This window comes from Bombina bombina, chromosome 10 (assembly GCF_027579735.1).
Source record: "Bombina bombina isolate aBomBom1 chromosome 10, aBomBom1.pri, whole genome shotgun sequence".
NCBI lineage: Eukaryota > Metazoa > Chordata > Amphibia > Anura > Bombinatoridae > Bombina > Bombina bombina.
The window spans coordinates 11503455-11526883 of record NC_069508.1 but is presented as its reverse complement, the minus strand read 5'-3'; the positions used below and the strand labels follow the sequence as shown (position 1 = coordinate 11526883).

Below are 23429 nucleotides of genomic sequence, written 5' to 3'. Positions count from 1 at the left end.
GGTCAGTCTCATGTAGGGGTAAAGTGACCTAATGACAGTAACATGTATAATGGGTAAACTGTCAGTCTCATGTAGGGGTAAAGTGACCTAATGACAGTGAAATGTATAATGGGTAAAGGGTCAGTCTCATGTAGGGGTAAAGTATCCTAATAACAGTGACATGTTAAATAAGTAAAGGGTCAGTCTCATGTAGGGGTAAAGTGACCTAATGACAGTGAAATGTATAATGGGTAAACTGTCAGTCTCATGTAGGGTAAAGTGACCTAATGACAGTGAAATGTATAATGGGTAAAGGGTCAGTCTCATGTAGGGGTAAAGTATCCTAATAACAATGACATGTTTAATAAGTAAAGGGTCAGTCTCATGTAGGGGTAAAGTGACCTAAAAACAGTGACATGTTTAATGGGTAAAGGGTCAGTCTCATGTAGGGGTAAAGTGACCTAATGACAGTGACATGTTTAATGGGTAAAGGGTCAGTCTCATGTAGGGGTAAAGTGACCTAATGACAGTGACATGTTTAATGGGTAAAGGGTCAGTCTCATGTAGGGGTAAAGTGGCCTAATGACAGTGACATGTTTAATAGGTAAAGGGTCAGTCTCATGTAGGGGTAAAGTGACCTAATGACAGTGACATGTTTAATGGGTTAAGGGTCAGTCTCATGTAGGGATAAAGTGACCTAATGACAGTGACATGTTTAATGGGTAAAGGGTCAGCCTCATGTAGGGGTAAAGTGACCTAATGACAGTGACATGTATAATGGGTAAAGGGTCAGTCTCATGTAGGGGTAAAGTGACCTAATGACAGTGACATGTATAATGGGTAAACGGTCAGTCTCATGTAGGGGTAAAGTGATCTAATGACAATGACATGTTTAATGGGTAAAGGGTCAGTCTCATGTAGTGGTAAAGTGACCTAATGACAGTGACATTTTTAATGGGTAAAGGGTCAGTCTCATGACCTAATGACAGTGACATGTTTAATGGATTAAAGGGTCAGTTCCGTGTAAGGGTAAAGTGGCCCAATGACAGCGAGTTTTTTAATGGGTTAAATGTTCAGTCACATGTAAAATGACCTTACACATACTTCCATACTCTGGAGAGCTCCCGATGTACTCACAGATATTGGCTGTTCCTTTAGGGATGGTGAGGTAGGAGCCAGGACTCCACGCCTGCCCCTGGTAGCTCTTCTTACAGCGCTCGCAGTCTTGCCCCGTCGTATTGTGTTCACAGTCGCAGGACAGGCGGTTGTTGGTGAACACGCATGTATTTGCGTGCAAATTGCACTTACACCTATGGATAAACAGGGAAATTACATAGTATCACTCATCAGCAACAATAAAACGGCAAATGGAATAATGTATATTAACAGATGACAACTGTTTAACAATAAAGCACATTTTTTATTCTCCCTCTCTAGCACATATAAAGCTTTTTCTTGCAGGTTTTGATAAGATAAGATGAATGTCCCGTTTGGTGTTTTATTTTAACTTTATGGTATATAACAACACAGTTCCTACAGGGCGTAAATGTAGTGGCAGGTATGCTCTACCCACTTAGGGCCGATATTCAAAACCTTGACGCTCAGGTGAGATAGTCTAACACGTATCGTCGGGCCCTTAGTGATAATCCTTCCTACTTAGTAAAATTTGATTCTTGGCGTAGATCTCAATTTGTTAGATTTAACATACAAAAATATTGAATGCAGCTTTTGGGAAAATCTTGCATTGTTGCTGGATTTTCAAGGGTATTTTAGCATAGATATGGGGTCAAGTGAAAGTAAACATGATAGATAATTAATTAAAATATTGATGGTGTTCAGTTAATAATTTCCTATGATTTGAAGTATTTTGTTAATTAACATGTTCGAACACTCAAACACTCATTTAGATTGAAAAAAAATGAACATTTGTTTTTAATTTCCTTACTCGTCTAACATATTAAGTGCTAGATTAAGTGGAGCGCCAATATAAAGGGCGCATGTTAAATAACCAGCCTTTACAAGATGCTACCGCGAGCTTGACGTAGCAAATTTGTGCTCCAAAAATTAACCAGAGGTCAGAACTCTGATTAATTTAAAAAATATCCCCCAATTGTCCCCAAAATAAAGTGTGAGGTTCCTTTTTTATAAATAAACACGTGTAGCCTCTTTACTTTATTTTTTATAAATAATGGCACAAAGCAGTTTTAAGAGGTTAAAGTGAGGGGAGATGGGGTGCTGGAAAAAAACGGCACTAAAAAACGCCTTTACATTGCACTCTATGGGGACTGTGTTAAAACAGTAAATATATATTTGTATATGCTTATATATTTATGAGTTACTAGGTATAAATACACATTTGAACACATATATAGATATGTATATATTCATATATATTTTCACTTTGCTGCCCATCGCTGTGCAACTTACACCCTTCGATGTGCTAGGTTCTCTGCCGTGACTATCGGCATGAGAACAAGGCTCCCATTGGAGCCTATGGAAACCCGATCTCATGAGTGCAAAGCCTCCATCCAATGTGAATGCGAGGTCGCGTTTGCATTGCGTTTCTTTTCAAATAACAGCGCACATTCGCATGCGCTGGTATTACGAGTGGAGCGCAATTTTGCACTCTACTCGTAATCTGGAACTTAAAGTGTAATTTGAACTTTAATTTTATTTTTTGTATTCTAGAAAAATAAATAAAAACAATATAGTTAACAGAGCAAGTGCAATAACGAACACTGAAAAAAACTTCAGCAAATTGCAAAGATCTAACATGCAAACAAATCAACAGGTTTTCAGTAGGTTCAATTTACAGAATCAGAGCAAACTGATAATCTTATGGAAATCTGTTTCAAGAATTTGTTTATTGACTGGAACACATGAATGCATTACTGGCATTGGGTAGTTTTCAAATAGCGTGGAATGGCTTTGAATCGGTAAAAAACAAAATATAGTATAGATCTATCTAGTAACAGCATTATAAAGTCATGTAGAGCAATCTAGTAACAGCATTATAAAGTCATGTAGTTAGTATAGAACAATCTAGTAACAGCAATATAAGGTCATGTAGTTAGTATAGATCTATCTAGTAACAGCATTATAAAGTCATGTAGAGCAATCTAGTAACAGCATTATAAAGTCATGTAGAGCAATCTAATAACAGCAATATAAGGACATGTAGTTAGTATAGATCTATCTAGTAACAGCATTATAAGGTCATGTAGTTAGTATAGAACAATCTAGTAACAGCATTATAAGGTCATGTAGAGCAATCTAGTAACAGCATTATAAAGTCATGTAGAGCAATCTAGTAACAGCATTATAAAGTCATGTAGAGCAATCTAGTAACAGCATTATAAGGTCATGTAGAGCAATCTAGTAACAGCATTATAAGGTCATGTAGAGCAATCTAGTAACAGCATTATAAAGTCATGTAGAGCAATCTAGTAACAGCATTATAAAGTCATGTAGAGCAATCTAGTAACAGCATTATAAAGTCATGTAGAGCAATCTAGTAACAGCATTATAAAGTCATGTAAAGCAATCTAGTAACAGCATTATAAGGTCATGTAGTTAGTATAGATCTATCTAGTAACAGCATTATAAAGTCATGTAGAGCAATCTAGTAACAGCATTATAAAGTCATGTAGAGCAATCTAGTAACAGCATTATAAAGTCATGTAAAGCAATCTAGTAACAGCATTATAAGGTCATGTAGTTAGTATAGAACAATCTAGTAACAGCATTATAAAGTCATGTAGAGCAATCTAGTATTAGTAACAGCATTATAAAGTCATGTAGAGCAATCTAGTAACATCATTATAAAGTCATGTAGTTAGTATAGAACAATCTAGTAACAGCAATATAAGGTCATGTAGTTAGTATAGATCTATCTAGTAACAGCATTATAAGGTCATGTAGTTAGTATAGAGCAATCTAGTAACAGCATTATAAGGTCATGTAGTTAGTATAGAGCAATCTAGTAACAGCATTATAAAGTCATGTAGTTAGTATAGAGCAATCTAGTAACAGCATTAAAAAGTCATGTAGTTAGTATAGATCTATCTAGTAACAGCATTATAAGGTCATGTAGTTAGTATAGATCTATCTAGTAACAACATTATAAAGTTATGTAGTTAGTATAGATCTATCTAGTAACAACATTATAAAGTTATGTAGTTAGTATAGAACAATCTAGTAACAGCATTATAAAGTCATGTAGTTAGTATAGATCTATCTAGTAACAGCATTATAAAGTCATGTAGTTAGTATAGATCTATCTAGTAACAGCATTATAAAGTCATGTAGTTAGTATAGAACAATCTAGTAACAGCATTATAAAGTCATGTAGTTAGTATAGATCTATCTAGTAACAGCATTATAAGGTCATGTAGTTAGTATAGATCTATCTAGTAACAACATTATAAAGTTATGTAGTTAGTATAGAACAATCTAGTAACAGCATTATAAAGTCATGTAGTTAGTATAGATCTATCTAGTAACAGCATTATAAAGTCATGTAGAGCAATCTTGTAACAGCATTATAAAGCCATGTAGTTAGTATAGAGCAATCTAGTAACAGCATTATAAAGCCATGTAGTTAGTATAGATCTATCTAGTAACAGCATTATAAAGTCATGTAGTTAGTATAGATCTATCTAGTAACAACATTATAAAGTTATGTAGTTAGTATAGAACAATCTAGTAACAGCATTATAAAGTCATGTAGTTAGTATAGATCTATCTAGTAACAGCATTATAAGGTCATGTAGTTAGTATAGAGCAATTTAGTAACAGCATTATAAAGTCATGTAGTTAGTATAGATCTATCTAGTAACAGCATTATAAAGTCATGTAGTTAGTATTGATCTATCTAGTAACAGCATTATAAAGTCATGTAGTTAGTATAGATCTATATAGTAACAGCATTATAAAGTCATGTAGTTAGTATAGATCTATCTAGTAACAACATTATAAAGGTATGTAGTTAGTATAGAACAATCTAGTAACAGCATTATAAAGTCATGTAGTTAGTATAGATCTATCTAGTAACAGCATTATAAAGTCATGTAGTTAGTATACAACAATCTAGTAACAGCATTATAAGGGCATGTAGTTAGTATAGATCTATCTAGTAACAGCATTATAAAGTCATGTAGTTAGTATAGATCTATCTAGTAACAGCATTATAAAGTCATGTAGTTAGTATAGATCTATCTAGTAACAGCATTATAAAGTCATGTAGTTAGTATAGATCTATCTAGTAACAACATTATAAAGGTATGTAGTTAGTATAGAACAATCTAGTAACAGCATTATAAAGTCATGTAGTTAGTATAGATCTATCTAGTAACAGCATTATAAAGTCATGTAGTTAGTATACAACAATCTAGTAACAGCATTATAAGGGCATGTAGTTAGTATAGATCTATCTAGTAACAGCATTATAAAGTCATGTAGTTAGTATAGATCTATCTAGTAACAGCATTATAAAGTCATGTAGTTAGTATAGATCTATCTAGTAACAGCATTATAAAGTCATGTAGTAGTATAGATCTATCTAGTAACAGCATTATAAAGTCATGTAGAGAAATCTAGTAACAGCATTATAAAGTCATGTAGTTAGTATAGATCTATCTAGTAACAGCATTATAAAGTCATGTAGTTAGTATAGATCTATCTAATAACAGCATTATAAAGTCATGTAGTAGTATAGATCTATCTAGTAACAGCATAATAAAGTCATGTAGAGCAATCTAGTAACAGCATTATAACGCCATGTAGTTAGTATAGATCTATCTAGTAACAGCATTATAAAGTCATGTAGTTAGTATAGATCTATCTAGTAACAGCATTATAAAGTCATGTAGTTAGTATAGATCTATCTAGTAACAGCATTATAAAGTCATGTAGTTAGTATAGAGCAATCTAGTAACAGCATTATAAAGTCATGTAGTTAGTATAGAACAATCTAGTAACAGCATTTTAAGGTCATGTAGTTAGTATAGAGCAATCTAGTAACAGCATTATAAGGTCATGTAGTTAGTATAGAGCAATCTAGTAACAGCATTTTAGACAAGTTATGTAGTTAGTATAGAGCAATCTAGTAACAGCATTATAGACAAGTAGTCATGTAGTTAGTATAGAGCAATCTAGTAACAGCATTATAGACAAGTAGTCATGTAGTTAGTATAGAGCAATCTAGTAACAGCATTATAGACAAGTAGTCATCAGGGTCAGCTCTAAGGGGGGGCATTGGGGCAATGCCCCCCCAATTGGAATGCTGTGCCCCCCAGGGCAAAATAAGTGATTTAAATTTTTTTATTTTTTTTTACATTTTAACAGTGATGGAATGTCCAGGGTCCCAAATGTCGCATCAACCATTTGCAGCCACTGGACCCTGGAGATCCGCCACTGGAGGGCCCAGCTAATCTCTTTACTCTCATCTATTTACAACCAGATAACAAATAAAGTTGCATTTCCCTGCTGGTGCTCTCACAGTTAACCTAGGGCTTGTAATGCCCTTTCTCCTGCTAGCCCACTTACTATTCAGCTGAAGTGAGATGATGACATCATCAGACCTCTGCAGGAAGTGCTGGGAGAAGCTAACAGTCAGTGAGAGGGAAGGCAGAACTAATTTTGTGAAAACACAGCCGTATAACCAATGTGGGTGTGTGAGAGTAGTATCCCTTCCCTATTGTGCTTTATATCCTGGCAGCCACAGATAAAGAAGCAAATTGGGAATTCCTTGGTTTCCCCACTGCAGGTCACACAAAACAAGTGTGCATTGTGCCTGCTTTATCTGCAGTGATCAGTGTAAAACATGTGTCAGATTATAGGTGCTCAAATACACACACTTCAAATGTAGCTGTGGGACAATGAGTGAAATAGCCTTATGTTTATTATTTACATGTTTCAAAACATATCCTATTTGTCCCCAAGGTTGTTTTATTTTATATATATATATATATATATATATATATATATATATATATATATATATACACACACACATACATACATACACACAATACACACACTGTGTGTATATATATATGTTTGTGTGTGTATATATATATATATATATATATATATATGTGTGTGTATACATATATACCGTGTGTATGTGTGTGTGTGTGTGTATGTGTGTGCGCGTGTGTGTATATATACATATTTATATATACACAGTGTGTGTGTGTCTGTATATATATATATATATATATATATATATATAAAGAACAATGTAGAAGAAGGGCACTCTCAGGGTTTGTATAGAGACAAATATTTTCTTTATTCCTAGAACATTAATACATGGTCGACGTTTCGGCCCTTAGTTGGGCCTTCATCAGGACAGGTATTATCTTTAAACTGCCGAGTGGCAGTAGTCATAGATCAAAACAAGCAAAAAGTTACAGCAGAGAAGTGGTTAATTTGTTTACCTATTTAGATGAAGCAAGCAGCAGAGAAGTGGTTAATTTGTTTACCTATTTAGATGAAGCAAGCAGCAGAGAAGTGGTTAATATGTTTACCTATTTAGATGAAGCAAGCAGCAGAGAAATGGTTCATTTGTTTACCTATTTAGATGAAGCAAGCAGCAGAGAAATGGTTAATTTGTTTACCTATTTAGATGTAGCAAGCAGCAGAGAAGTGGCTAATTTGTTTACCTATTTAGATGTAGCAAGGAGCAGAGAAATGGTTAATTTGTTTACCTATTTAGATGAAGCAAGCAGCAGAGAAGTGGTTAATTTGTTTACCTATTTAGATGAAGCAAGCAGCAGAGAAGTGGTTCATTTGTTTACCTATTTAGATGAAGCAAGCAGCAGAGAAGTGGTTAATTTGTTTACCTATTTAGATGAAGCAAGCAGCAGAGAAATTGTTAATTTGTTTACCTATTTAGATGAAGCAAGCAGCAGAGAAATGGTTAATTTGTTTACCTATTTAGATGAGGCAAGCAGCAGAGAAATGGTTAATTTGTTTACCTATTTAGATGAAGCAAGCAGCAGAGAAATGGTTAATTTGTTTACCTATTTAGATGAAGCAAGCAGCAGAGAAATGGTTAATTTGTTTACCTATTTAGATGAAGCAAGCAGCAGAGAAGTGGTTAATTTGTTTACCTATTTAGATGAAGCAAGCAGCAGAGAAATGGTTAATTTGTTTACCTATTTAGATGAAGCAAGCAGCAGAGAAATGGTTAATTTGTTTACCTATTTAGATGAAGCAAGCAGCAGAGAAATGGTTAATTTGTTTACCTATTTAGATGAAGCAAGCAGCAGAGAAGTGGTTAATTTGTTTACCTATTTAGATGAAGCAAGCAGCAGAGAAATGGTTAATTTGTTTACCTATTTAGATGAAGCAAGCAGCAGAGAAGTGGTTAATTTGTTTACCTATTTAGATGAAGCAAGAAGCAGAGAAATGGTTAATTTGTTTACCTATTTAGATGAAGCAAGTAGCAGAGAAGTGGTTAATTTGTTTACCTATTTAGATGAAGCAAGCAGCAGAGAAATGGTTAATTTGTTTACCTATTTAGATGAAGCAAGCAGCAGAGAAGTGGTTAATTTGTTTACCTATTTAGATGAAGCAAGCAGCAGAGAAATGGTTAATTTGTTTACCTATTTAGATGAAGCAAGCAGCAGAGAAGTGGTTAATTTGTTTACCTATTTAGATGTAGCAAGCAGCAGAGATGTTGATGAATATTTAATGACAGACCATATGTTTAGAGTTTAAGTACTTTTTCACCTCCATTTTTTGTGTCAGAAAAGATTGAAATAACAGCAGCTTTTTAGCAGCAAAGTATCTTCTAGTGTCGCAGATAAACACGGCAGGCATAAGAAGGGTTAATGCCTCCTACAATCAATGGTGAGTACTTGCCCTTATATATCTGCTAACAGCTCCTATAGATGGTACTCAAACACAGAAAGATAAATCACTTGATGCTTCCAATTTGCTGCTTACTAACAGTTAAAGGGGTATTGTACACTAGACGTTTCTTTGCATACATGTTTTGTAGATGATGCATTTATACAGCCCATCTAGGGGTGTTTTTGTAACAATCTATAGTTTTACTTATTTGTAAATAACATTGTGCTGATTTTCAGACTTCTAAACAAGTTTTACATGTAGACTGTTGTATACCTTCTCCAGCTTGCTTCTGTTTGTGTAAAGGGTATTTTCATATGCAGGGGAGGGGGTGTCTTCTCTTTTTGCTTTCCAGCCCATTTCAGTGAGAGTTCAGCCTAACCTCATCAACAGAGATAAACTTTAAGCTTTTAGGTTTTTAAAAGGTTTTATACTGAATTTCTATATCAGTATCTGTGCATATTATTCTATATAGTAATGTCTATTATATGCAATTATATGAAAATTGGTGTATACTGTCCCTTTAATCACCATTCCTTATTGGGTGCTTGAGCAAGTCATGTGTGGTACTACTCTTTATCAAATGTTCTCACTGATTTATTTTCTTTTTGTTCCGCATGCGGCTTATGTCATGTATCATCTGTTTTTATCTAACGCAAAACATACTAGTTCTAAGTAGGGTTGCACCGATACCATTTTTTTAAGACCGAGTACAAGTACCAATACTTTTTTTCAAATACTGTACTCACCGATACCAATTACCGACACTTCTTTTTTAATATCATGATAGTTTTCCAAGCACAATGCAGACTAATGAATTAAGATATCTTCTTTATAATTATGAACTGCAACTCAAAAGACATTTTGAAATAATAAAACAGTTTTATTTGTTGTCACAAAGTTCACAGAACATGTTTATAAATAAAAAATATTACAATCAAATATATTAATAATGACAACAATAAATAACAGCTGCAGCAGCTGTGGCTGGAAAGTTACAATTTAAAGGAGTGATTACTGGATGCTATTGGGTTGTATGGTGCCTATATAACATCAATCTGACATTTGTATTTAATACAAAGTAATATAATTTAATTCTGGAAAAAATATTGGGAAAGTAGTGTCCCAGTAATCCCCTTTGAGAAAAATGGGGCATTTGAATTCTTCTGACTCAACAGAAAATAGGACTGGTCTTCATATTTTTCCAGGGCTGCTTTTTATTCCCATTCCTCAGAGTACAGTATGTTTTGAACATACTTGTTCAAGGTGAGAACTAGCAGTATAACAGGCAATCTAGCTATTTGAATATTTTTTAAAAGTTAGTGGCAAGTTCTTTTTAATGAACAGAAGCATCTCTGCATGTTCAGCTATAATTCTGTTTCTGCTATCAGTAAGTTCTTATTAAGGAACAGAAGCATCTCTGTATGTTCAGCTATAAGTCTGTTTCTGCTATCAGTAAGTTCTTATTAAGGAACAGAAGCATCTCTGCATGTTCAGCTATAAGTCTGTTTCTGCTATCAGTAAGTTCTCATTAAGGAACAGAAGCATCTCTGCATGTTCAGCTATAAGTCTGTTTCTGCTATCAGTAAGTTCTTATTAAGGAACAGAACCATCTCTGCATGTTCAGCTATAATTCTGTTTCTGCTATCAGTAAGTTCTTATTAAGGAACAGAAGCATCTCTGCATGTTCAGCTATAATTCTGTTTCTGCTATCAGTAAGTTCTTATTAAGTAACAGAAGCATCTCTGCATGTTCAGCTATAAGTCTGTTTCTGCTATCAGTAAGTTCTCATTAAGGAACAGAAGCATCTCTGCATGTTCAGCTATAAGTCTGTTTCTGCTATCAGTAAGTTCTTATTAAGGAACAGAAGCATCTCTGCATGTTAAGCTATAAGTCTGTTTCTACTATCTGTAAGTTCTTATTAAGGAACAGAAGCATCTCTGCATGTTCAGCTATAAGCCTGTTTCTGCTATCAGTAAGTTCTTATTAAGGAACAGAAGCATCTCTGCATGTTCAGCTATAATTCTGTTTCTGCTATCAGTAAGTTCTTATTAAGGAACAGAAGCATCTCTGTATGTTCAGCTATAAGTCTGTTTCTGCTATCAGTAAGTTCTTATTAAGGAACAGAAGCATCTCTGCATGTTCAGCTATAAGTCTGTTTCTTCTATCAGTAAGTTCTTATTAAGGAACAGAAGCATCTCTGCATGTTCAGCTATAAGTCTGTTTCTGCTATCAGTAAGTTCTCATTAAGGAACAGAAGCATCTCTGCATGTTCAGCTATAAGTCTGTTTCTGCTATCAGTAAGTTCTTATTAAGGAACAGAACCATCTCTGCATGTTCAGCTATAATTCTGTTTCTGCTATCAGTAAGTTCTTATTAAGGAACAGAAGCATCTCTGCATGTTCAGCTATAATTCTGTTTCTGCTATCAGTAAGTTCTTATTAAGTAACAGAAGCATCTCTGCATGTTCAGCTATAAGTCTGTTTCTGCTATCAGTAAGTTCTCATTAAGGAACAGAAGCATCTCTGCATGTTCAGCTATAAGTCTGTTTCTGCTATCAGTAAGTTCTTATTAAGGAACAGAAGCATCTCTGCATGTTAAGCTATAAGTCTGTTTCTACTATCTGTAAGTTCTTATTAAGGAACAGAAGCATCTCTGCATGTTCAGCTATAAGCCTGTTTCTGCTATCAGTAAGTTCTTATTAAGGAACAGAAGCATCTCTGCATGTTCAGCTATAATTCTGTTTCTACTATCAGTAAGTTCTTATTAAGGAACAGAAGCATCTCTACATGTTCAGCTGTAAGTCTGTTTCTGCTATCAGTAAGTTCTTATTAAGGAACAGAAGCATCTCTGCATGTTCAGCTATAAGTCTGTTTCTGCTATCAGTAAGTTCTTATTAAGGAACAGAAGCATCTCTGCATGTTCAGCTATAAGTCTGTTTCTGCTATCAGTAAGTTCTTATTAAGGAACAGAAGCATCTCTGCATGTTCAGCTATAAGTCTGTTTCTGCTATCAGTAAGTTCTCATTAAGGAACAGAAGCATCTCTGCATGTTCAGTTTTAAGTATGTTTCTGCTATCAGTAAGTTCTCATTAAGGAACAGAAGCATCTCTGCATGTTCAGCTATAAGTCTGTTTCTGCTATCAGTAAGTTCTCATTAAGGAACAGAAGCATCTCTGTATGTTCAGCAATAAGTCTGTTACTGCTATCAGTAAGTTCTTATTAAGGAACAGAAGCATCTCTGCATGTTCAGCTATAAGTCTGTTTCTGCTATCAGTAAGTTCTCATTAAGGAACAGAAGCATCTCTGCATGTTCAGCTATAAGTCTGCTTCTGCTATCAGTAAGTTCTCATTAAGGAACAGAAGCATCTCTGCATGTTCAGCTATAAGTCTGTTACTGCTATCAGTAAGTTCTTATTAAGGAACAGAAGCATCTCTGCATGTTCAGCTATGTCTGTTACTGCTATCAGTAAGTTCTCATTAATGAACAGAAGCATCTCTGCATGTTCAGCTATAAGTCGGTTTCTGCTATCAGTAAGTTCTTATTAAGGAACAGAAGCATCTCTGCATGTTCAGCTATAAGTCTGTTTCTGCTATCAGTAAGTTCTTATTAAGGAACAGAAGCATCTCTGCATGTTCAGCTATAAGTCTGTTTCTGCTATCAGTAAGTTCTTATTAAGGAACAGAAGCATCTCTGCATGTTCAGCTATAAGTCTGTTACTGCTATCAGTAAGTTCTCATTAAGGAACAGAAGCATCTCTGCATGTTCAGCTATAAGTCTGTTTCTGCTATCAGTAAGTTCTTATTAAGGAACAGAAGCATCTCTGCATGTTCAGCTATAAGTCTGTTTCTGCTATCAGTAAGTTCTTATTAAGGAACAGAAGCATCTCTGCATGTTCAGCTATAAGTCTGTTACTGCTATCAGTAAGTTCTTGTTAAGGAACAGAAGCATCTCTGCATGTTCAGCTATAATTCTGTTTCTGCTATCAGTAAGTTCTTATTAAGGAACAGAAGCATCTCTGCATGTTCAGCTATAAGTCTGTTTCTGCTATCAGTAAGTTCTTTTTGAGGAACAAAAGCATCTCTGCATGTTCAGCTATAAGTCTGTTTCTGCTATCAGTAAGTTCTTATTAAGGAACAGAAGCATCTCTGCATGTTCAGCTATAAGTATGTTTCTGCTATCAGTAAGTTCTCATTAAGGAACAGAAGCATCTCTGCATGTTCAGCTATAAGTCTGTTTCTGCTATCAGTAAGTTCTTATTAAGGAACTGAAGCATCTCTGCAGGTACAGCTATAAGTCTGTTTCTGCTATCAGTAAGTTCTTATTAAGGAACAGAAGCATCTCTGCATGTTCAGCTATAAGTCTGTTTCTGCTATCAGTAAGTTCTTATTAAGGAACAGAAGCATCTCTGCATGTTCAGCTATAATTCTGTTTCTGCTATCAGTAAGTTCTTATTAAGGAACAGAAGCATCTCTGCATGTTAAGCTATAAGTCTGTTTCTGCTATCAGTAAGTTCTTATTAAGGAACAGAAGCATCTCTGCATGTTCAGCTATAATTCTGTTTCTGCTATCAGTAAGTTCTTATTAAGGAACAGAAGCATCTCTGCATGTTCAGCTATAATTCTGTTTCTGCTATCAGTAAGTTCTTATTAAGGAACAGAAGCATCTCTGCATGTTAAGCTATAAGTCTGTTTCTGCTATCAGTAAGGACATTTGACGCTAAGCTGAAGCTTTCACTTTTCACACTACTGCATGGGGCAGAAATATATTTTTGGGCCATTTTAGCCAGAGCTGGAAATCTCAGTTTATTAACTGCCCAGTACTTCAGGGGTTTGCCTGAACGAGGTGTATAGTAGCGGCTTTTGGAGCACTGCTCTGACGTACAATAATACAAATAACAGCAATTTGTATTGGCAGAACAGACGTGAACACGTTTTAGTTAAGTTTCCACTCCAGCTTAAATGAAAGGGGAACATGCAGTTTGAAAAATGCCACAAGATGATGTATGGGTAGGAAGTGGAGGTATCGGTTTAAGTATCGGTACATTTGCACGAGTACAAGTACTCATGCAAATACTTGGTATCGGCACCGATACTAGTATCGGTATCGTTGCAACCCTAGTTCTAAGCTTGATAAATGTGTGCTGCTTTATACCTGTGTGTGCTGCTTTATATCTGTGTGAGTTGCTTTTTATCTGTGTGTGCAGCTTTATACCTGTATGCGCTGCTTTATACCTGTATGCGCTGCTTTATACCTGTATGTGCTGATTTTTTTACCTGTGTGTGATGTTTTATACCTGTATGTGCTGCTTTATATCTGTTTATGCTGCTTTATACCTGTGTGTGCTGCTTTATACTTGTGTGTGCTGCTTTATACCTGTATGCGCTGCTTTATACCTGTATGTGCTGATTTTTTTTACCTGTGTGTGCTGCTTTATACCTTTATGTGCTGCTTTATATCTGTTTATGCTGCTTTATACCTGCGTGTGCTGCTTTATACCTGTGTGTGCTGCTTTATACCTGTATGTGCTGCTTTATACCTGTGTGTGATGTTTGATACCTGTGTGTGCTGCTTTATATCTGTTTATGCTGCTTTATACCTGTGTGTGCTGCTTTATAACTGCGTGTGTGATGCTATATATCTGCATGTGCTGCTTTATACCTGTTTGTGCTGATTAATACCTGTGTGTGCAGCTTTATACCTGTGTGTGCTGGTTTTTTTTTACATGTGTGTGCTGTTTTATACCTATATGTGCTAGTTTATAGCTGTATGATTTGCTATATATCTGTTTGTGCTACTTTATACCTGTGTGCTGTTGTATATCTATGTGTGCTGCTTTATACCTGTATGTGCTGTTTTTGTACCTGTGTGTGCTTCTTTATATCTGTATGTGCTGATTTATACCTGTATGTGCTGTTCTTGTACCAGTGTGTGCTTCTTTATATCTGTATGTGCTGATTTATACCTGTATGTGCTGTTTTTGTACCTGTGTGTGCTTCTTTATATCTGTATGTGCTGATTTATACCTGTATGTGCTGTTTTTGTACCTGTGTGTGCTGTTTTATATCTGTGTGTGCTGCTTGTGTGCTGCTTTATACCAGTGTGTACAATTTTTATCTGTGTGCTGCTTTATACCAGTGTGTACAATTTTTATCTGTGTGCTGCTTTATACCAGTGTGTACAATTTTTATCTGTGTGCTGCTTTATACCAGTGTGTACAATTTTTATCTGTGTGCTGCTTTATACCAGTGTGTACAATTTTTATCTGTGTGCTGCTTTATACCAGTGTGTACAATTTTTATCTGTGTGCTGCTTTATACGAGTGTGTACAATTTTTATCTGCGTGCTGCTTTATACCAGTGTGTACAATTTTTATCTGTGTGCTGCTTTATACCTGTGTGTGTTGTTTTATACCGGTGTGTGCTGTTTTTTCACTTTGTTCTGAATATATATATATATTACCTGGGTTATGCTTGCTTATTGGTGGCTAAATGTAGCCACCAATAAGCAAGCACTATCCAGGGTTCTGAACCAAAAATGGGCTGGCTCCTAAGCTTTACATTCCTGCTTTTTAAATAAAGATAGCAAGAGAATGAAGAAAATTTGATAATAGGAGTAAACTAGAAAGTTGCTCAAAATTGCTGCTTTAACTGAATCATTAAAGAAAAAATGTGGGTTTAGTGTCCCTTTAAAAATGAAGGCAAGAGAGAGCTCATGGTGTGATTTGCTATATTCGCAAGCCATCACTTCTTGTCGTGAAATAATGACACGTTTATTTTCTCACTTTCTAGCATTATTATATTGATCATTTTATTAATTTGACTTGAAGTCTGAGTTAATGTTGCTGATTTTTTTAATTTGATGCCATTGATATTTATTCAACGGGGTAACATGCGCTGGGGAGGTGGGATGCTGAGAGTGGTGACATTTGAAAGAGGGAAGGTTTGCAGGGGAGATCAGACGTTGCTAGGGGAGGGGATGAGGTTATACATTTATGTAGTAACAAAAATAAAATGACATATATATATTTATACACAGGAAATACACAACAGTATCATTTAACTGCCGAGAGTTTTGTGATGCACCAACGTTTCTACAAATTAATGAACTCCCAAATAATAACCTTTAATATGAATGTCACCAACTGCCACTATGGCCACAGATCACACATCGTCATTAACCCTGTAACTGCATGTAGGTGATGTGACAAGATCATATCAGCAGCATTGCATTAAAGGGATATGAATTCCAAATGATTGCTTCATGATTCAGAAAGAGCATGCGATTTTAAATATCTTTCCAATCTACTTTTATTACACAACTTGTTTAGCTCTCTTGACATCCTTAATTGAAATGGATACATAGGAAGACTCAGGAACTGCTGATTGGTGGCTGCACATACATGACTCATGTAATTGGCTCACCCAATGCAGGGCTAGATTACTAGTGGTGCACTAACTGTTGTGCGCCAGCGATAAGGGGTCTGTTGTGGCTAAATGATAAGTGGTCTATCATGGCTAAATCACCAGCACTGTACAGGGTAAGCTGCTGGTCCTTAAAGGGTTAATCAAATAAAGTTTAAGAAAGTTTATAGAAGTTCTTAAAGAGACATGAAACCCACATTTTTTCTTTCATGATTTAGAAAGAGAATGTAATTTTAAGCATCTTTCTAATTTACTTCTATTATCTAATTTGTTTTATTCTCTTGATATTCTTTGCTGAAAAGCATATCTAGATATGCTCAGTAGCTGTTGATTGGTTGCTGCACATAGAAGCCTTGTGTGATTGGCTCACCCATGTGCATTGCTTTTTCTTTAACTAAGGATATCTAAAAAATTAAGCAAAATAAATAATAGAAGTAAATTGTAATGCTGTTTAAATTTGTATTCTCTATCATAATCATGAAAGAAAGATTTTGGGTTTACCAAATTATAAGTGGTCAGTGACCTGGTGCTGTGGATTTGTCAAGCCCTTGTTTTCATTTGATTAGAATAGCCAATAGAATTACAGTAGCTCTTATTCTATTGGCTATTCAAATCAGCCAATAGAATTAAAGTAGCTCTCATCCAATTGGCTGATTTGAATTTGAAGGCTCAAATCAGCCAATAGGAATTCAAGGGATGCCATTTTTAATCACGTACCTTGAATTCCTATTCAGTGTACGGCGGAGATCGTATGAAGAGGATCCTCCACGCTCCATGGCTCCGGTCTTCAGTTCCAGCGTCGCCGATCTTCAGTTCCTGCATCACCGGTCTTCAGTTCCAGAGAGGACGGTCTTCAGCTCCGCGGTCATCGGTCTTCTGCTCCACGCCGGCTGGTTCCTGGAAGAAGAAGAGGTCGCCGCCTGGAAGAAGACATCTCCGCCTGGAACAGGACCTTCTCCGCCGGTCTTCAGGACAGGTAAGGACCACTTGGGGGTTAGACTTTTTTTTTTTTTTTTAATCAGGTGGGTTTTAGAGCAGGGGTGTGTGGGTGGTGGGTTGTAATGGGGGGGGTTGTTCTTTTTTTTTTTTACAGGTAAAAGAGCTGATTACTTTGGGGCAATGCCCCACAAAAGGCCCTTTTAAGGGCTGGTAATAGAGCTGATTACTTTTGTAATTTAGTTTACGGTAGGGACATTTTATTATTTTGGGGGGCTTTGTTATTTTATTAGGGGGCTTAGATTAGATGTAATTAGCTTAAAATTCTTGTAATCTTTTTTATTTTTTGTAATTTAGTGTTTGTTTTTTGTAATATAGTTTAGTGTATTTAATTATATTTTAGTTTACATAATTGTAGTTTATTTAATTAATTTATTGATAGTGTAGTGTTAGGTATATTTGTAACTTAGGTTAGGATTTATTTTACAGGTAATTTAGTAATTATTTTAACTAGGTAGCTATTAAATAGTTATTAACTATTTAATAGCTATTGTACCTAATTCAAATAAATACAAAGTTACCTGTAAAATAAATATAAACCCTAAAATAGCTACAATGTAATTATTAATTATATTGTAGCTATCTTAGTGTTTATTTTATAGGTAAGTATTTAGCTTTAAATAGGAATAATTTAGTTAATATTAATATTATTTAGATTTATTTTAATAATAATTAAGTTAGGGGGTGTTAGGGTTAGACTTAGGTTTAGTGGTTAATATATTTAATATAGGTGGCGGTGGTGTAGCGGGATTAGATTAGGGGTTAATCATTTTAATATAGATGGCGGCGGTGTAGGGGGCTCAGATTAGGGGTTAATGTAGTTATTATAGGTGGCGGCGGTGTAGGGGGATCATATTAGGGGTTAATAGAGTTAATGTAGGTGGCGGCGGGGTAGGGGGATCAGATTAGGGAGTAAGACATTTAATGTAACTGGCGGCGGTGTAGGGGGATTAGATTAGGGGGTAAGACATTTAATGTAGCTGGCGGCGAGGTCCGGGAGCGGTGGTTTAGGGGTTAAGCACTTTATTAAAGATTGCGGTGGGGGATTGCGGTTGACAGGTAGATAGACATTGCGCATGCGTTAGGTTTTATTTTGCAGGTAGTTTAGGGAGTTACGGGGCTCCAATACTCAGCGTAAGGCTTACTACGCCTGCAATTTGTGGCAAGGTAAAAATGGAGTAAGATTTCTCAATTTTCGCCACGTAAGTCCTTACGCTGTATATTGGATACCAAACTTCGCGGGTTTGGTATCTCACTCTATGGGCCAAAAAACTACGGCCGAAGGGTGAAATATATGAGCGTAACTTCTATGTTACGCCGTATATGTGATACCAAACCAGCGCAAAATTTTGCGTCGCCGGCTTTTGCGGGCGACGCTGCATATCGGATGGGGCCCCACATGTCTGCTGCACAGTTTAAACAATTGTTCTGCTATTTAGATGCTAAAATGAGACCAAGATTAAAGGGAAGTTAAAGTAGCAGGTAGAACTACAGTAGCTGGTTATTACCGCGCTAGTGTTCCCTCCCTCTCTTTACAGCGGTTCTCTTCTAACTCATTACAGAGGCCACTTGGTAAAGCTCTGCATTTCACACTGGGCGACGCCATCGTGTACCATATCGCTGCACTTTCATAGATCTACATCTAGAGCAGAAGAGTTAAATGTTTGCTGTTTTTTGCACAGTTTAAATGTTACATAACAAATATAAACCCCTAGATGGCGGCCCCTTCAGTAACTGATAATTGTAAGCAGTTAAATAAGAGAATAAGAAAGCTGCAGACACAGGGCAAACAATAACATGACAGGTAGTAATCTGCTACTGTAGCTGTACGCATCAGTTTAAGGGACAGTCTACTTGAGAATTGTTATTGCTTAAAAAGATGAGAGTAGAATCCAGGCCAAGCATATGTGAGTTTGGTGAGGAAATTTAACAACCACAAAATGTCATTTTCTAAGTATAAAAAATAAAATAAAACTAGTGTTTCTGTCTGTATTTAGTAACTAAAGGTGCATTATTGACAGGTCTAGCGAAATGTTATATGAAGCAATAGGAGTTATAGGGAGGGTTATATGGTGCAATAGGTGGAGTTATAGGGAGGGTTATATGTGCAATAGGAGGAGTTATAGGGAGCTTTATATGGTGCAATAGGAGGAGTTATAGGGAGGGTTATATGGTGCAATAGGAGGAGTTATAGGGAGGGTTATATGGTGTAATAGGAGGAGTTATAGGGAGCTTTATATGGTGCAATAGGAGGAGTTATAGTGAGGGTTATATGGTGCAATAGGAGGAGTTATAGGGAGGGTTAAATGGTGCAATATGAGGAGATATAGGGAGGGTTATATGGTGCAATAGGAGGAGTTATAGGGAGGGTTATATGGCGCAATAGGAGGAGTTATAGTGAGGGTTATATGATGCAATATGAGGAGTTATAGGGAGGGTTATATGGTACAATTGGATGAGTTATAGGGAGGGTTATATGGTGCAATAGGAGGAGTTATAGGGAGAGTTATATGGTGCAATAGGAGGAGTTATAGGGAGAGTTATATGGTGCAATAGGAGGAGTTATAGAGAGGGTTATATAGTGCAATAGGAGGAGTTATAGGGAGGGTTATATGGTGCAATAGGAGGAGTTATAGGGAGGGCTATATGGTGCAATAGGAGGAGTTATAGGGAGGGTTATATGGTGTAATAGGAGGAGTTATAGGGAGGGTTATATTGTGCAATAGGAGGAGTTATAGGGAGGGTTATATGGTACAATATGATGAGTTATAGGGAGGGTTATATGGTACAATAGGAGGAGTTATAGGGAGGGTTATATAGTGCAATAGGAGGAGTTATAGGGAGGGTTATATGGTGCAATAGGAGGAGTTATAGGGAGGGTTATATGGTGCAATAGGAGGAGTTATAGGGAGGGTTATATGGTGCAATAGGAGGAGTTATAGAGAGGGATATATGGTTTAATAGGAGGAGTTATATGGTGCAATAGGAGGTGTTATAGGGAGGGTTATATGGTGTAATAGGAGGAGTTATAGGGAGGGTTATATGGTATAATTGGAGGAGTTATAGGGAGGGTTATATGGTATAATTGGAGGAGTTATAGGGAGGGTTATATGGTATAATTGGAGGAGTTATAGGGAGGGTTATATGGTATAATTGGAGGAGTTATAGGGAGGGTTATATGGTGCAATAGGAGGAGTTATAGGGAGGGTTATATGGTGTAATAGTTGTTATAGGGAGGTATATATGGTTTAATAGGAGGAGTTATAGGGAGGGTTATATGGTGTAATAGGAGGAGTTATAGGGAGGGTTATATGGTGCAATAGGAGGTGTTATAGGGAGGGTTATATGGTGCAATAGGAGGAGTTATAGGGAGGGTTATATGGTGTAATAGTTGTTATAGGGAGGTATATATGGTTTAATAGGAGGAGTTATAGGGAGGGTTATATGGTGTAATAGGAGGAGTTATAGGGAGGGTTATATGGTATAATTGGAGGAGTTATAGGGAGGGTTATATGGTGTAATTGGATGAGTTATAGGGAGGGTTATATGGTGTAATAGGAGGAGTTATAGGGAGAGTTATATGGTGCAGTAGGAGGAGTTATAGGGAGGGTTATATGGTATAATTGGAGGAGTTATAGGGAGGGTTATATGGTATAATTGGAGGAGTTATAGGGAGGGTTATATGGTGCAATAGGAGGAGTTATAGGGAGGGTTATATGGTGTAATAGTTGTTATAGGGAGGTATATATGGTTTAATAGGAGGAGTTATAGGGAGGGTTATATGGTGTAATAGGAGGAGTTATAGGGAGGGTTATATGGTGCAATAGGAGGTGTTATAGGGAGGGTTATATGGTGCAATAGGAGGAGTTATAGGGAGGGTTATATGGTGTAATAGTTGTTATAGGGAGGTATATATGGTTTAATAGGAGGAGTTATAGGGAGGGTTATATGGTGTAATAGGAGGAGTTATAGGGAGGGTTATATGGTATAATTGGAGGAGTTATAGGGAGGGTTATATGGTGTAATTGGATGAGTTATAGGGAGGGTTATATGGTGTAATAGGAGGAGTTATAGGGAGAGTTATATGGTGCAGTAGGAGGAGTTATAGGGAGGGTTATATGGTATAATAGGAGGAGTTATAGGGAGGGTTATATGGTATAATTGGAGGAGTTATAGGGAGGGTTATATGGTACAATAGGAGGAGTTATAGGGAGGGTTATATGGTGCAATAGGAAGAGTTATAGAGAGGGTTATATGGTGCAATAGGAGGAGTTATAGGGAGGGTTATATGGTGCAATAGGAGGAGTTATAGGGAGGGTTATATGGTATAATTGGAGGAGTTATAGGGAGGGTTATATGGTGCAATAGGATTGTACGACACAGTGTGAGTAATTAAACGATTGTGGTGAGTAAGATCATTATATTAATAGTTTTGTTTTCATTAACTAAAGTCAAAAACTTAATGTGAATTAGAAATAATAATAGGAAACGCCAAAAAATATAAACAGCTGATTAAGAATTTGCCGCTCTTATTTTTTTCTATTGCATTTAAAAATTTCTCAGAGAATCCATCTTCAGCAATTTTCCATACTGCCTCCGGGAGGCTGATTCAATTTAGTCCGTGTTATAGCGGGAAAAGCAGCAATTACACCACTAAAATGCAAGATATAAACTCAGGATTCACCCTTTCATGTCTGGAGTTTAGTTTAATATCTGCCCTGTAGAAGCAAATCAAAATATTCTGTAGCCTGCGCTTACCCACATGTATGTGCCTGTTCTTATTACCTGTGCATATAAACTTCATAAAATGCCTGTATACACCCAAATATATATACACACACATACACATACACATAGTCATACACACACATACACATACACATAGTCATACACACACATACACATACACATAGTCATACACACACATACACATAGTTATACACACACATACACATACACATAGTCATACACACACATACACATACACATAGTCATACACACACATACACATACACATAGTCATACACACACATACACATAGTCATACACATACACATACACATACACATAGTCATACACACACATACACATACACATACACATACACATACACATACACATAGTCATACACACACATACACATACACATACACATAGTCATACACACACATACACATACACATAGTCATACACACACATACACATACACATACACATACACATAGTCATACACACACATACACATACACATAGTCATACACACACATACACATACACATAGTCATACACACACATACACATACACATAGTCATACACACACATATGCACACACCCACACGTACATGAACGCACACACACACGTGCACACCCACATATATATAAAAACACATACAGTCATACACACATATGTACACACCCACACGTACATGCACACTCATACGTACACACACAAACATATGCAGATACACACACTCACATACAGTATACGCACACACAGACATCCACATGCGCGCACACACTTATATATGTGTGCACACTGACATACACGCACACACAGATTCACATACTCGCACACACATACACTAATATATGAGGGCACCCTACACACACACACACACATATGCACGCACACACAATCGCATATGAACGCACACACACAGACTCACTGCTGATTTAAATTACTCACACACCTTCTACACTATGGGGCATATGTATCAATGTGCGAGCGGACATGATGCGAATTAACGTATCATGTCCACTGCACATCGCTACACATCGATAAGCGTATGTTGTCGGCATTTATCATTGCACCAGCAGTTCTTGTGAACTGCTGGTGCAATGCCGCCCCCTGCAGATTTGCAGCCAATCGACCGCTAGTAGGGGGTGTCAATCAACCCAGGTTGATTTCTGTCCGCCACCTCACAGCACAAGTTAGGGAGCAGCAGTCTTTAGAATAATGTCGGAAACAAGGGGCCCCTTTGACTTGAGATCATAACCTCTCATTATCTTCACATGCTTTTGTCTTCATACGCTTATAGCAGTGGGATCAACTTAAATAGCAATAAGGGATTTTCACAGCACCATTTACACAAGTCTTTCACTAGGTCGTAATGAAACTTACAGCCGAACTCTGCATGCTCGCTGTGTGCTGACACTCACACTCACGTGCCAAT

General features: G+C 36.5%; 1 protein-coding gene across 3 annotated transcripts in view; it reads right to left on the bottom strand.

Annotated features, from left to right (window-relative positions):
• NTNG1 (netrin G1) overlaps nucleotides 1-23429 on the bottom strand; it is a 397703-nt gene that overhangs the window by 170516 nt on the left and 203758 nt on the right. For all 3 annotated transcript variants that reach the window (XM_053693779.1, XM_053693777.1, XM_053693778.1), the window contains exon 4: nucleotides 1117-1289. In XM_053693779.1, the coding sequence (XP_053549754.1) occupies nucleotides 1117-1289 (173 nt within the window). The remainder of the gene's footprint in view (nucleotides 1-1116; nucleotides 1290-23429) is intronic.